The sequence below is a fragment of the Neophocaena asiaeorientalis genome, unplaced genomic scaffold (genome assembly GCF_003031525.2).
Source record: "Neophocaena asiaeorientalis asiaeorientalis breed wild unplaced genomic scaffold, Neophocaena_asiaeorientalis_V1.1 scaffold134, whole genome shotgun sequence".
NCBI lineage: Eukaryota > Metazoa > Chordata > Mammalia > Artiodactyla > Phocoenidae > Neophocaena > Neophocaena asiaeorientalis.
The window spans coordinates 8722462-8739169 of record NW_020185339.1 but is presented as its reverse complement, the minus strand read 5'-3'; the positions used below and the strand labels follow the sequence as shown (position 1 = coordinate 8739169).

General features: G+C 40.1%; 1 protein-coding gene across 1 annotated transcript in view; it reads right to left on the bottom strand.

The window, feature by feature from the left end:
• KCNC2 (potassium voltage-gated channel subfamily C member 2) overlaps positions 1–14958 on the bottom strand; it is a 194218-nt gene extending 179260 nt beyond the window's left edge. The window contains exons 1-2 of the mRNA XM_024736800.1: positions 14814–14958; positions 13623–14322 (exon numbers count right to left, since the gene is read on the bottom strand). Coding sequence (XP_024592568.1) covers positions 13623–14303 — 681 coding nt within the window. The 5' untranslated portion in view covers positions 14304–14322; positions 14814–14958. The remainder of the gene's footprint in view (positions 1–13622; positions 14323–14813) is intronic.
• Between the last annotated feature and the right edge of the window lie 1750 nt (positions 14959–16708).

Below are 16708 nucleotides of genomic sequence, written 5' to 3'. Positions count from 1 at the left end.
GATATAGCCAGCAAGAATAGCTCTCTAAATTATGTAGAGATTCAACAGTAGAGTAGACAGTTTCTATTAGGTGTGTTGGTGTGATAGAGAAAAGTAATGTAAACTTCTTAGTACCTCAGATTTCCTCAAAGAGCATGGAGAAAAAGAAAAGAGAAAGGTCACCCTGCATTAACTGAAATTCACTAAATTTCTTTCCCCAAATACAGCTTCCTTTCTTAGGCCTTGAGAGGGTCCCTAGCTTGCCCACCTGCTCCTCCCTACACACCCTGAAGGGAATTCTTTGTTTCTGCATGATCCTGCTTATCTACCCACATAACACTATAATCACCCCCACTCTCTTTCTAAGGAAAAGATATTTCAAGAAAGTAAATACTATAAAAAAAGAACAAAGGTGAAAGAATAGAAAAAAAAATACCCATAGAGGGACCAGAGTTAATACCAGAAATGAGACAGAACTTTAAAAATTATTTAACTGGTATCTTCACAGAGATTCCTGAAGACACTCTATCCATTAAATGAGAACATACTGAAATGGAAAAGGAGAAGTCAGAAAATAAATGATTTATTGGATACTACAAAAATGTTGCCCAAATGGAAAAGTCAGTGTACTGGGTTAAATGGTATCAACCCACATGCATATTCACCCCAAACCTTAGAATATCCTTATTTTGAAATAGCATCTTTGCAGAGGTATTGTAATTAGTTAAATTAAGATGCGGTCATACTGGGTTATTAAGGGCTATAATCCAAAAATTAGTGTCTTTATAAGAAGAGAAAACCGAGAGAGACACACAAGGAAGATCAGCTTGTGAAAAGGGTGGCAGAGATTGGAGTGACGTGTCTACAAATCGAGGAACACCAAAGATTGCCAGGAACCACCAGAAGCTAGGAGAGAGCCATGGAGCAGATTTTTCCCTCAAAACTTTCAAAAGAAACCAATCCTGCTGAGACCTGGATTTCAGACTTCTAGCCTCTAGAACTATAAGAGAATAAAGTTCTGTTGTTTCAAGACATCAGGTTTGAGTTGTTTGCTACAACAACTCAGAGAAACTAATACAGCCAGTTAAATGCTGTAATACTGTATCTACAAAGTGATAGAGAAACTCAGAGGAAGAAATGAACTGCTTTTGAGAGAGTTTAGAAGGTGTCAAGTAAGACTTGATAATTATACAGGCTACTGAAAGATGACTGAATCAACCTGTTACATAGAGGAGGAGAAAGTATTCTAGGCTGTGAAAACAGTGTGCACAAATGTGCAACAATGCGAATGCATCTCGTATTCAGGAATGGCAAAGCATGCAGTCTGACTGCTAGAGCTGTGAGAGCTATTATTATGTTTATGGATGATGGGCAGATTCTGGAGAGCCAGACTAAGGAAAATATAGTTTAATATGTAGCCAACGGAAAGGGATAACAAGGTTGTAAGCAAGAAAATAGCATGGTACATTAATGCTTTAGAAGGAATTACTCTGCCTTGGATCTGAACACACCATCTTCTTCCCAGTTTAACTCCTTTGGTGCCTGTTTTCATTTCTGTTTTTCTTCCTCACTACCTTTGCTCCTTCCTGGACTTTTATCTAAAGGAAATATTTATTTAAAGCAATTTTCCAAAGAGTATTTTAAAGCCACAGAATCTTATTGGTATTTTTGAAATCCCCAGTTCACTTTAAGCTTCTAGCTTTGGAGTCTACATGAGCTACTATATTGAACTAGTCAGTTCCATTTCATAGAAATTATGCAAAAATTAATATTATTTTCTTGGGCTTTAAGCCAAAAAAGCTGACATTTATTGTACACAGGACTTCTTACTCCTCACCACCTTTTTATGGTGGTGAATTACTGCAACAAAAAAATTTAAGGGGCATACTCTGCATCTAATTTCACAACTATAAAACCTATGAAATAGCTATTAATAATCGAGTAATTGGTACTGAAGTATAAAAGATAAACCACAAAACATAATACTGAAGATAACAAAAAAAAAAAAAAAAAAAAAAAATATATATATATATATATATAATAGTGTTAAATCCCATGAAAGAATAACTGCTGATTTCTCAAATCATATAACCACTGACCCTTGAATTAGAAAAAAGTCATAAAGGTTGTCTTGTTCCATTGTGCAAACAGAAACTAGGGAGACATTCTTGACATCTCTCTCTGCCTCATTCACTGCACGTAATTAATAGACAATTCCACTTTAATTATGTTCATTTTACTTCATCCCTCTGGCCACTGTTTTAATTAAGATCACGGGTATCTCTTACCTGGATTACTGCAATAACATGCTAATCTGTAGCTCTTCTGAGAAACTTGAACTCATTTTCCCCAGCCCAATCCCCTCTTCAAGTATAAAGGTTTCAGAATAATATTCCCAATTACAAACATGCCTGCCATTGCTCTGCTTAAAATCCCCACTACCACCAGAGGAAGACCTGACCTTCTCAACAGAGTTTACCAAGACTCTGGATCCAACCTCAGCTTCTGTCTCCTGCCCTATCTCCGCATCCCTCACGCAATGCTGTAGCTGTCCTGAATTATTTACAGTATCTTGCACAGGCCTTGCCTTCTTTCCCTTTTAGGACTTGCCTTCTTTCCCTTTTAGGACTTTGTTTCAGCTCTTCTCTCTAAAAAGTCTAGCTATTTCCTCCTCTTCATCTTCTGGTACCAACAGAGGCATATTTCCTCCAGGAAGTCTTTTTCCCACCTTGGCAAGACTACATTAACTTCTACTGGAGCTCTCCTGACATTGCACTATCATTTCCCTTCTGTTCTCCTCCAGGACACCACAACTCCTTAAAGGCGGGAAATATGCCTTTACCTTGCCACTCGTAAAATGCCTGGTATATAATACATACACATTAGATATTGTTCTAATTAATCACCCTTTATTCATTGGGATAGAATTACTCCTACAATTTTCCAGACAGTAATCCAAGACCCATATGAAAAATCTCAGGAACAGACAACTTATTTTTTTATGAACATTCTAAATGCTAGAAAGTTCACTTAAGGTGGGCTATTGTAACCACGCTATCTCCCAAAATAAGCAATGCTTGTCGTAAAGAATAGTGGTGATGGTGACGATGATGATAATAATATTACAGCTAAAATTTAGAGAACCAGGCACTATGCTGGCTTCTGAACATGACTATGCTCAATCCACCCTTCTAACAATTCCTTGAGTCAGATAAAATTATTATCTCCCCAGTCCAGATGAAAAGAGGGAGGCTTAAAGAAGCAACTTTGTGAAAGTTATACAGCAAGCAAGTGGTACAGCCAGGATTCGAACTCAGCCAACTGAGTTTTAATTCACACCACTTCACTTCGCATTAATTCACTCCCATCTCAAAACCAACTGTCAGCTAGTCCTTCAACTCTTTGGCCTGAAAAAGAGCTGTAGTAAAAATGATATTAATAATAATAATAAAATTAAAAAATAAAAACCTAGTTAACTTTGTTTTAAACTAGTCTCCGAGTTCATCTGTCCCTGGAACTCTTTTGAGGAGCAACATCTGTTAACACCCTGAAGAGCTGCAGATCTAGAAAACACACTTTGATACTGGTCCAAGCATGATTATTATCTTAATTCATTGTTAAATTGTATTTGCTTTGGCAGCAGTCACATCACAGTACTGTCATGTACTGGGTCAGTAGCCAACTACAACCCCAAAGATGTTCATCTTATCTGAATCCTATCCAAATCCTACTGCAGTGAGACCTGGAAAGTAAAAATTTTAGTCATCATCTTAAATTATTCCTATCTAAGTTTCAGAACCACTATTTTGGAATAAACTGAGATAACAGTGTTTATTCCTGCCCTGGACTGAATATCTATCTCATTAGAAAATCTCATTTATAAGCCCAGAAGCCCTCTCTTCCTCTGAAGCCTGTTTTCCTGCCTTCTGATCCTTTTATTACCCCATATAACATGGCATGGTATTCTCTGTCAAACTTCCATGTTTGCACACTACTCTGTTAACCTAATCCTTAATTGCTGGGAAAAACCTTATCTCTTGCGCGTTAACTAAAATCTCATCTCCTCTGTATAGGAGACTGGGTCCTTCCCAAATCTGTGTGTCCACACTATACCAATATCTCTATTATAGTGTTAATGCATTATATTGTAACTATGGATATACAGTTGTTCTTTTCCAATAGAATACAAGCATCTTGAAGGTAAATGCCAAATTTTAACCCTTGCATTCTCAGTACTAACCTAGTTTTGGCCAATAGTTGAAGCTCAATTACTGTCAGCAGAGAGATTCAAAAGCATTTGAAAACTTTCATCTTTGATGCTTCCAGTTTGTTTAGCTGAGAAAAATGTACTAATACCTGGTGACGGCACACTACTTCATCAACCAAGTGATGCAAGCCAAGGTAGAGGAAACACAAAATGTTGTTGACAAAGAAACCTAGCAGTGAAGCACAAAGTCAAGTACTCAAAAGTAAAGTTACCAAGAAATCACCTATATAGAGAAATTTAAGATGAATTAAATCCATGATTAATACATAAATAGAAAAATGAATAAGTATTGAAAACAATCACTAAATTAAAAAAAAAACTAAAGAACTGATAGTATGCACATGTTACAACTAAAAACTGAGCACTGGACTCTCAGGAGAAGGTGAAACAACTAAAGAATCCTGCTTCTGAATTAAGACTAATCCATTTTGAATGTCATTGCAGCCTGTTAGTACATTAAAATATATTTGATTTCATTAATTTGCATGAATTTTATATCTCTAGCATTTTACTCCAAATATCAAAGCACAGTCAACACCATTTTGAACCTAGGAATTAAGCATAAGCTCACAAATATTTCTCCATCATGATACAAATATGATGGTTGTTCAACTTGATGCACCCACTAATCATTTTATATGACCCTCATAGGTCACTCAGGCCTGATAATAAAGTTCCAGCTTAAAAAAAAAAAGGCTACTTGCTACCTTAGATTCCATTTGCACAAAAAAAGGGCCAGCTAAATCTCTGTTCTGTCCATTTCCTACTCAATTTATATGAAAGATGGGTTTCATTAAGAGTATTTTAATAATTTTCATAATTGCCCTCTCGCTGTTCACCCCAAGAGAGAAGCAGGACAATTTAAACAGTAAATCAAACTATAATGATGCATTGTTCTGTTTTCCTGAATAACAATTTTATCCAAATTAATATATTGGGTTGGCCAAAAAATTCATTCGGGTTTTTCCATAACATCTTACTGAAAAATCCGAATGAACTTTTTGGCCAGCCCAATAGTAAGGAAGCTTCCTCTTGCTATGATTACTTTGCCATTGTTTCCAATACAGTTATTACACAATATTCACTTTTAGCAAATGGCATTTTATCCTTAATCAATAAACAGAAAAATAAGCAACCCTATACCTGAATTTCTGTTGTATAATTTACAAACACAGATACAAAATTTACAGAAATTCTGAATAATCTGTCCCTTTCATTAAGCCCAATCTGACAAACAACTCAATGAATAATTTTATATTCATCCAAATTGTTTTTGCTTAAACATAATTCATAAACATGTCTTAAATTTAGAATTAACAATATTATTTGGATATCATGACAATATTATCTAGGATCACTTTATTTTATAAAAAAAATTTGCATTTTATCATTTAGTGAATAACTTTCAAATTCTGGACAAAGTATTGGTGTAAAATAAGAGAATGTCTGTGGTCAAAAGGTGGCATATTTTTGTCACTTGGACTTTCTCCATAGAGACAACTCAAAGGAGAACACCTTCCATTGCTGAGACTAAATCACATATCACTTGCCAAGAAGGGCTATCTTGACCTTTGCTCCAGTTTTTAAAGATATCAGCAACGTTGTCAGATACATAAAGAATGGCAAAGCTCCAAGATCTGATAGCAAACCCACCAGAGTATTAAAACAGAAAATGAAGATGACACTGAGGTGTCTGCATAGGATTTTCTTAATACATGAACACTGAGGAAATGTCAGATTACAAAGATGTCTCTATCATTATGAGCTTTCAGAAGAAAAGATCAGTCAACTAACTATAGCAATTATGGAGTACTTTTTTCCCAATATTACCAGAAACTTCTTCTGTTTTGATTCCTATAAAATGCATTCTTTCAAACATTCCAAAAATTATAATGCTGCTTTACATCCCACCACAGGGAAGGAAACACCACCTTTGGATAACTGTCTACTAAAAGAAGGTTGAAGGAAAAGTTTTTCTGTCCTGTATTTGCTGACCTCAAACAATATATAATCTCATTTTCAGATCTTAAAAACCACTCCAAGTATCTTTCACTCTGATTTACCAGTTATTCCTGTGTAAAGCCAACCATGATCTGGTTAATTACATGTGAGAAAAGAATGTTCTATAAAACACATTAACCATCACCAATAGGTTGAACTAGGGCTGCATTTAAAAATTCCAAAGGCAATAAGTCCAATAAAAGCAGAAAAACATATTACAAAAGACACACACACACAAGGATAAAGGGAAAAAATAGGAGGTAAGTACACAGGCAGGTTAGTTTTGAGGCTTTAAAGGTAGTAGAACAGTAAGATATAGAACTGGTAGAGAAGGCAGCAATGGAAGGATTCATCTGGAGGGGACCTGGAAATAGAGGGAATATCTAAAACAGTGACAATTTCCCTGCTATTGCTGAACAATAGGACATGGAAGAGGATAGACCCTACCCCAACTATTCCTAACATACTTACTGCTTCCCAGAAGCTAAAATCTGTGCACCTAACGTTAAACCCAACCCAGACAAAGCAATCAAGATTGAATGCGAAGAGCGCCAGGGGTCAGAAGATCTAAATTCTAGCCCTGCTCCTGTCACTAACTAGCCAAGACTATGAACAAGCCAGCTACTTTTTCTGTGAGTTGAGGTAACTATGTCAGGTGATCACCAGTTTCCTTCCAATTCTAAGTCTCATGCACACCAGAAGTCTGTTTTATATACCAATCTCATTCAAATAGTATATATTATATATATAAATATACACATGCACACATACAAATTAATATTCTCAATCAAAACTTTAAGCAATACTCCCATGAGTCTCTTCCTTCATTTATCCATATAAAAATTTTATAAACACATACAAACCCTGAGTGTGTATCTACAGTATGACAGTGAATATATGTCTTTATGTAAATATGTATACACTGAAATAGAAAAACTGTTTTTTCTCAAAAGAGAAATATGGTGCCCTATATAATACCTACATATATTTCTCTTGAAATAGTCTTCATTAATGAGTACATTAAAATACAAGCTTATGAAGTGTGCTAGACAGCATACCATTCTCTATGCTTACTCTGATAGAATGAGCTGTGAAAGAGATTAGGACTAAATAATTTGACACTATTTTGTAAACACTTCAGTGTGTTAGGCATACCTGTAAATCCTCAAGTGAATAAGACTTTCCCTTCTGTATAAGATACGGGAAGGGGAAAACGCTGGTGTCTTTGACAAGGCTCTATTCAAATGGAAATAAAACTGAGATTATCTAATCAGTTATCCTTGTGGGTGGATGGGTACACACCTGCACTGAATCTTAGACTTAGGAAATGACAGAGCCGATCATCTTTATGGGTTTCATGACAGAGCCACAGCAAAATGATTTCCTGAGATCAATATGTGGTTGAGAGAAAGCTGTTTTCAATGGAAACAAGAAGCTAGGAGCTAACCTGTTTCTATGGTAACCAGAGCAGCAGTTACCCAACAGCTGTAGGGAAAAAGAAGGGCAGAAAGTTAAAATGCAAAAAACAAAAGAAATCCATACTAGTTTACCCTATTAGGGTGATGGTCCCTAGAGTACAATCAAAACCAGTGCAGACATACTGTTCCCCCCACCCAAGGGATTTTTAGCAATCACTATCCTTATTTTTCCTTCAAACCTCAAAATCTTAGAGCTGGAAAGAAGTTTGGATACTTATCTAGTCCAGTGTGTCATCCCCATTTTTTTCTTTCAGAATAAGGCTGAAGGATATCAAGACTCAAGAAGATGAAGTAAATTCTTTAAGGTCACACAGCTAGTTGTGAAATCAACGTTAGTGCCTAGGTCTCATGGATTCCAACTCAGGCATTTTTCCAATGCTGTTTCCATATATTCTCTACTTCTAGTCTCTTCTCCTCCCAACACCCACATTTTAGTCACTTTCTGAGAAAATATTGACTACAGAGTATTAAAATTAATCACCACCCTTCAACCTATGAGAAAAGCAAAAAAGCAATGCTATCCTGTCATAAAAAAAAAAATCTTGACTGCTCTTCCAAAAGAAAAGCCCTTCATACTTCAAAAAGAATTGAATTAAGTTTATATCATATATTGATGGTTATTGTTTAGATTATGTTGCCACTCTATATTTCCTTATGGAGATCTGTTTTTATATGTTATCAGTCCTTTAGTGTCCTTTACCATTTCATTTAGATATACTTTAAAGGTTGCCATAATAAAAAGGATAAATGACTCAGAATTTGAAAAATATATGAGATCTAAAAACTGCATTTACTTTATTTGCAGTAGTAAAAATAAATAGTAATGATACATATTTCTAATGGGAAAGGTTGACCTGCATTTCTTTATAAACCTACACATTTCCTTGTTTTCAGTTGCTTTGAAAATAAGCTTCTTGACAGAGAAGAAAAATTTCCTTGACTCTCATTTAGTATTGTCAACTCAGTTCTACAGCTGAGCTCTTGGGAAAATATAACAGAAAAAAGTCATACCTAATCTGTCCAGCTATTCACCTTTGGCATGCCTAATGCCCCAGCAATGGATCAGATCACCTAGTTTGTGATAAAATACACTACTGAAAATACAATTCTATTAGAGTTACCTGTTTTTTTAAAATTATATGTTGAATGAGGCACTCTCTGATCTTATCCAATGCTCAGAATATAAGAATAAAATTAATTTGTGAACTATACAATTAGTGGCCTGGAAAAGATCAAAGGACACTTAGATGCTTACACAGCAAATGCAAACACACCAGACTATTACACCAAACTCTTTTTAGGGGCCTGAAGTTTGGATTTGCATTGTCATATGCTTGGTCATAACTTGTAATTAAAATGCAAGGGATGAAGACACTCGACCACACTGCAAATAATTCACTTGTTTGGTATATGTACATCATTTAACATATTCTTCAATAATGCTGCAGAAAGAGAGTGTATAAATCACTTTGAAAAACAGAAAAATCAAGATTGAAAAAGCCTAGCATTTTCACATAATAAAATAAAGACTAACAATACCTTAAGACCATCATTTCTTTTTTTTTTTCTTTGGTCACCCCCTGCAGCTTGTGGGATGTTAATTCCCCAACCAGGGATTGAACCCTAGGCCCTCTGCAGTGAAAGCACGGGCGTCTTAACCAGTGGACCGCCAGGGAATTCCTGAGACCATCATTTCTAGATGGAATATTTTCCTGCACATCTAGGCAATATTTCTATGTGAGATTTTTTTTTGAGGAAAACATCTATAATATTTCTGGAATTTTGTTTGTTGTTATTTTGTTGCATTTTTAATTGAATAGATAATGTTTTAGGAGATATCTTATTATAAATAGAGTGGTGAGCTTATTGAGGGCAAAGCACTATATCTTCTCATGCATTCCCAGTAGCTTACATAGTTTCTGGTACAGTGACTGCATAATCAGTATTCACTGACTAAATAAACATTCTAAAATTTTAATAATTAAGAGCAATATTTTATAAACAAGCTATATTTGACCATTAATTCTTTTAACTGGAGCAAGGCTCACAAAACAAGAATTAATACACTTTCTTTCTTTAATCTTAATATATGACTCAAATTGTCTTTGCCTTATTATAATATTTTAAAATTAAACGTTACACTTAAAGCTAGCAAATAGCTACTTAGATAATTTCTTTCCTGTTTTGTTTTGTGCTTTGAGGTAGAGGAAAAAATGGCCCATAAAAAGTAAATTACATATTTGCAATTCTGAATCCAATTCTAGATATTTAAGTTTAAATTTTAATAGTTTTAAGGAGTATATTTTAGTAATGCTGTGAAAATAAACAATTTAAAATACTAATAAAGTATATTTTCAAGATTATAAAAATGGTGGATTCACTATCATAATCCCAGTATAGTCAGGATATCTACATATAGTGGTATATGGATAAAGGTCTGGAGAACATATACGAAGTGATCCAGACCCACACAAAAAGCCAACATCTTAAATATGGTTCTATGGCAGTTTTTTTGTTTTGTTTTGTTTTTCTTTTCTAAAATTCTCTTTGAGAGTAAAAAAAAAAAAAGGTCTATCAGGTAATCAAGGATACACATGCTGCCAAGGAAGGGCCACACTCTAGACCAGAACCTAATTCAATCACTATTTGTATATATCACTCAATGGCATCAACGGAATAATCTCACCTTTTCTTTCCTGATCTCATTTTCTGAACAACAGGTTTCCATAACAATTTATATTTAAACTTTTATAAATTTCTATTTTGGAATACTATTCTTAAGGATACAATTCATAAATGAAAAGTATAAACTTATTTACCAAGTTAACCTGAACAATTTAGACCTCTCAAATATGTATTTACATCATAAATTAAAAGTAATAGAGGAGGGGGAAATGCCAACCAAAACAAAAGGCAAAAATACAATGTTGTAGAATTCAATTAATTATCCAGTTCCTATCACTCTTGTTTCAGTCTGCCACTTTAGATCATAAAAGTTAGAAATTAAACATGTCTATTATAAAATTGAGCCAATCTCCTCAATGTTGGGAAAGGATAAGGACAATGTTGAAACAGGTATAACAAATTGAAAATAGAATTTGGACAGTTAAAATTGTTCATCTCAAGTATATCAATAAAAGATGAACTAATGTAAAATGAAAAGTAAGAGGGCTTATAAAAGTTAAATACTTCTATTAAGAATGAGACTTGTGGCAGTAAGACCACAGCTAAAACAAACCACTTGATAATTGATTTTATGTCTCCTAGAATCATGTCCATGCAAAATATAATTTCATCCAGTGACCTCCCAATGTAATTCTATTTATCAAATTCGTCAGATAACATTGTCTGTCAATCATCTGAACTAAAAGTGTCCATATAAAAATATTAGATCACATTTAAATAGAATGGTGACTTCTGAGTATTCTTCAGGCAACCCCTAATAATTTCAAAAGGGATTTTCTTGAAGACAAGTCCCACAAATGTTAGCCAATCTGAACAAAAAGGAAAACATTACATATCAACTGGTCAATAAAAATGGAAAGTTAAAACAGGGTTCATTTTAAGGAAACTGGAATCCCATATTTGCACTCTAATGTTGGGTGGTACAGCCAAAGACCTGGAAATATATATATATATATATATATATATATATACACATATGTCATAGATGACCTTTCAAAGTTAGAATTCTAGTGACTGTCCTATGCTGCATTAAATCTCAAGAGCAACACTATATGCAGAGATTTCACAAGCCAGACAGTCAGTTATAATCAGTGGTTGTGGTGGAAAGGGCCTGGGGGGGATGTCATGAGACCTCCAGCATAATTTTGGCTCTGCTAATAACTCGCTGTATGACCTTGGCCCTCACTTAGTATCTGCAGTCTTCATTTTCCTCATCTACAAAATACAGGGTCCTCACAAGGTGATCTCAAAGAAATTTACCAGGTCTATGATTCTCAGCTGATTCTGCTTCTAATGGCTCTTTGACCTTGTATTAATCTCTAAGCTATCTGTGTTCTTTTCCTCACCTAAAAGGGATGCAGGTCAAATCCTTAATATTACTACAATGAAATCTTAGTAAGATTTTTAAAAAACTATTTTCAGTTCAATAGTCTAGCCATTGACCAATAATCAATAGAACCAATTACCATAGCAATAATAAAAACTGAACATCTTAAAGTTTTTGCTGTGCAACCTCGTCTACAATGAAATGTATTCTATTATTATGAGGAAAGATAATAAAACTTCCTGTCTTTTTTTATACCACATAAAATAAGAAAATTATAGGATGAGTCTGAAAACAAATGCAGATTATCTTTTTAGCTGCCAAGTGGAAAGAGCACTGTAGCACTCAGCTGAAATCCAAAACAACCGAGGTAAGGGTCATGAGTCTATGATTTAACTTAAATAAATAATATGCACTTTCTTTTCCCTGAATACCAACTCTTGCTGGATTTATAGAATGGTCTTAGAAGGAAGATTTCAGAGTTGAAGTTAGTAATTCTACATTCAAATATGAGAACATGGGCATACTAGAATTTATGTATGCATTTAAATACCAGATCCCATAAAGTAGCAATGTTTTAAATTGTCTCTTTGATATTCTATTTCAAATTGAAAACAAAACATATCCTCAGACTTCTACTAAAGTGGTATCAGAAGCACATCTTCTGACATGTTATCAGCTGCACAACATCTCAGATGCAGAGACTTCTGCCATTCAGGGGAACACAATAATGAAGATATAGCCAAAGTTAAGCTGGGAGAATTCCAATTCTGCCCAAGGGGAATCTTTTCTGGGTGTCAGAAGCAAACCAGACACATGCAGTTACAAAGATTTAACTAAATACAGTACTCTGTTCTCACATATAATTAAAAACCACTCACATACTGTATAATTTTGGGTTGTTAATATTTCTTTTCTTTCCTTTAAAACTAGAGAAACCATTATTAGTTACTTTTATAATCTCTTCATTGGGATTTTGAAGAATTAATCGTGGGTATCAAGGACTAAATTTAAACTGTCACTCAAGCTAAAGACTGAAAAGAAAAATTGAGGATGGGATCACAATCTATAGAGTATAATAAAGTTGCCTACAATCTAAATTACCCAGTCTTTAATTTAGAGACTCCCACTAAACCAGGATCACCAAAGTGACCAATTGGGTTCAACCTGTAGAAAACACAGATACAGCACAAGGGGAAAGGCATCAGACTCCAAAATTCACTGTGCAGGTGGGCTATCCCGTCAACTCACGGGGACAAGCAAACCCAGCACTGCTCTCTCTTGGAAGGACACAGGCGCAAACAACATTCGGGAGATTTTCACAAAATGAACCTCCTGGCACACCCTCTCCCGGCCCGACCACGGACATATATTCCATTTCTCCTCTACTGTCCTCAGATTAGATCCCTAATTGGAGCCACTGCTCTGGGGGAGTCAGGTGCGCAGCAGTGTCAGGTCTCACTGGAAAGGTCCAATAGTGATGACCAGAAGGCCTGAAGGGCCGTCCGAGCTAAAGAAAACGTTGGAACAAGAGTTAGAAAAAGAAACTCAACAGAAGTGTGATAGCGGTTTCAGAACAAGGGTCCGGACAGACTCGCCCAGAGTAGCCGACATTTGCCCTTTCGGTCCCATCTGCTGAAGTAAATCTCAGTTGCAGTTGAGGAGAGGAGGGGGATGCTGGGGGGCGGGGGGTAGGGAGCAGGGAGGATCGGGGCCAGAGTCCCTGAGTTTACCCTGCACGGGGGGGGCCCCTCGTCTCCTGGTTAGGGAACCCTGTTCTCTTCTCCCCCTGCCCCCATCCCAGAGGCCTCGGCGGAAAAGAACAGGAAGTTGCGGAAGGAGTTGGGAGAAGTTGGCGCAGCAGGGAAGGGGGCGACTCTGGCCTTACCCTGGCGGCTCTGGACGAGTAGGGGTCCTCAAAGAGGGCCCACATGCGTGGCTGCAGCCTCCTCCAGCGGCCGGACTTGCCGTCGGGGCCCCCCAGGCCCGCGGCGTCCTCGATGCCAAGCCTCTTGGCCGCCAGGTCCTCGTCGTCGCCCGGGTCGCCGCCGATGAGGTCGGGGGTCTCGAAGATGTCGAGCGCCTCTTCGGCGTCGCGGTGTTGCCGGTAAGTCATCCAGCAGCAGGGCTCCACGTCGGTCTCGTCGATGCCCCAGAAGGCCAGCTCCTCCTCGAACAGCGGCCCGCACACGTCGGCGGGGCAGTGCAGTTTGCCGGTGCGGTAGTAGTTGAGCACATAGGCGAAGACGCCCGGGTGCCGGTCGAAGAAGAACTCGCGGCTGCCCCGGGGGTAGTCGCCGCCGCCGCGGACGCTGCAGTTGCCCGCGCCGCCCTCGAAGCAGCCGCCCGGCCCGGGGGACAGCGGGGGCGGTCGCGGCGGCGGCGAAAGCGTAGGGGGCGACGGCTGCAGCTTGTCGCCCGCCGCCTTCAGGCAGTCGCCCTGGGGCTCGGAGGCGGCGAGAAGGGCCAGGCGCGTCCCGGGCAGGGTCTTGAGGGTGCTGCGGTAGGTTTCGTGCCGGGTGCCCCCGACATTGAGGATCACCCTCTCGTTGTTCTCGATCTTGCCCATCTCTGTGCCTTAGACATGACTGGGGGGAGGCGAACACAGCACCAAGTTAAAGATCTCGGCCGGCGGAGCCGCGCTGTGACTCCCACCCCCACTCCCAGCCCGAGAGTCCCAAGATGCAGGGTTGACAGAAAGGCGAGGGGCAAAGGGCCCTCCCAGGATGAGTTTGGCGCCCAGCCCTGTCCCCGCCTCAAGCATCATACCTTTCCCATGTTTCTAGAGAACTGAGGAGATAGCAGTCCGAATCTTCCTTGACCTTCCTTGACACCTTTTACCCGCCTCACACCTTTCTCCCTCTGCTCTGTCTCCTTCATCTTTTCACCCTTCACCCTCTCTGCCCTCTGTCCTCTCTCAAGTCTCACCTGTTCCCAGCCCCTAACTCTCCCCCTCTCTCTCTCCCCAAACCCCTTATCTTTCCCTCCCAAGTCCTCCCCTCCCCCTCTCCCCACCCCCGTCCTCTCCCAGTGCCCCGTCCCTTTCCTCCCTCATATTCCGAGACCCTCTCCCTCCTACCCTCTCCGGGAGGCTGTTCCCTTAGGCAGGGAGTTCCCTCTGCCCAGGCAACTTGGCAGTGTTGGGTGAGAGACTCCCAGACTGGGCGGCGAGCCCCCACTAAACGCGTACTCTCGGTGAACTCTGGACAGCCCGCTGTTGCCGGCTCGCGGGGAATGCCCCTTGCGCGACCTCTACTCCCCTTCCCGGGCCAGGCAAATAGACTGAACGCGGAAGTCAGAGCAAAAAAAACGTCCCTGCTGGTGCCTTTCACCAGGGAGACCTCTCCCAAATTTCCTGATCCAATTTCCTTTTCACATTACTGCTATTGTTGAAATTATTATTACTTGGGAAAGGAAACGACTGACTAGGATCCATTTTGGGGAGCAGAAGTGATCAGTGCATCCCACCCCATCCCCCTTTCCCAAGAAATGCAAACGTCTTGCGGGCGGAGGGGTGCTTTCTAGGAGGAGCGAGGCCCGGGTAAAAGCTGCTGGAGGCACACCCCCTGCATCCCCGAGCTGGGAGTCCTGGCTGACAGTGTCCCCGTTTCCGATCTCCCAGCCACCTCTCCCCTGGGCTTCACCTCTCCAATCCTACTGCGGAACGGAGGGGGGATGCCTGCCTTGCAGGGTCAGCACGCCCTTCCCGGCAAATCAGCCCCTTGCCCTCCCGCCTCTAGGTACCTTAACGAGACCGAGAGAAAAGTGGTTCTGCTATGGTGTCCGAGTGGACGAGGTGCTCCGGGCAGCCGGACGGAGTCCCGACACCCAGCCGAGCCGCCCTTCTCCAACGAGAAACTACTTGTTGGCGTTTTTCGGGTTCAGGTGGCTGGGCCGCTTCCCGTGGCGCTGGGCTCGCGGAGACAGCCCCCGCCGGCCGCGCGCCGCGCCACCCGCCCTCATTGTGCGAGCTGCTGTGGGCTCGCTCCGCGCCGACCTCGGCGCCCAGAGTCACCATCGCGCGGGGCCGGGCGGACCATGGAGCTCGGGGCGGGTCCAGCCGACGCTCCGCGACCCAGCCGGGAGCCGGCAGAGCAACCGGCCTTGGCTGCCGCGGAGCTGACCCGAGGTACGGAGAGCTCACCCACTCGAAGGTGAGACCACCCGGCTCCGACTTGGACCTGCAGGTCTCGCTTCTCCCCGCTAAGCAGCCGCTGCTGGAGCTGTCCCTTCCCCGCCGCTCGCCTTCAGCCCCCGCCGCCAAAGCCCAGAGCTCGGGGAACGGTGGGTGGTGGGTGGACCTGGGGAAGCTCTGTTGTACCAACCAGGTTCCTCTATTTTTCTTCAGTGAAGCTGTATTCCCACCCTCTCTGGAGCGTCTGTCTGCCTTATTTACACCCCACTGTCTACACCCTTTCTCTTCCCGCTGCCGCACCCCTCCCAACAAGTGAGAGAGAAAATCTAAGACAAATTGCATTTTTTTTTTCTTAATGGCAGCTGAAGGGAGAGAGCTCTACTTACAGGTGACAAGTGTGTCCGGTTTCTCGCGTCTTATCCATGGCTCTGGCTTGTTCTTTTCAGTGAAATGTAGGTCTCCAGTCACCACATCATGGTTATATAAAACAAGTTTTAAAAGTTTATTCCAGGAACATAATGCTCTAGCAAGTAAAAATTCAGGTTTATCGGAAGCTAAAAAGACAAGCTACAGATATCCAAGTAACGAAGCAATGCTCTCTTTAGCCAATTTCTCCCTTTCTCAAATTTTTATTGCACCTTGTATTAGTTTGCTAGGGCTGTCATAACAAAGCACCACAAACTGGATTGTTTAAAGAGCAGAAATTTATTATCTCACAGTTCTGGAAGCTAGAAGTTCCAGATTAAGGTGTTGTCAGGGTTGGTTCCTTCTGAGGGTTGTGAGAAATGGACCTCTTCAAGGCCTTTCTCCTTGGCTTATAGATGGCTGTCTTCTCTCTT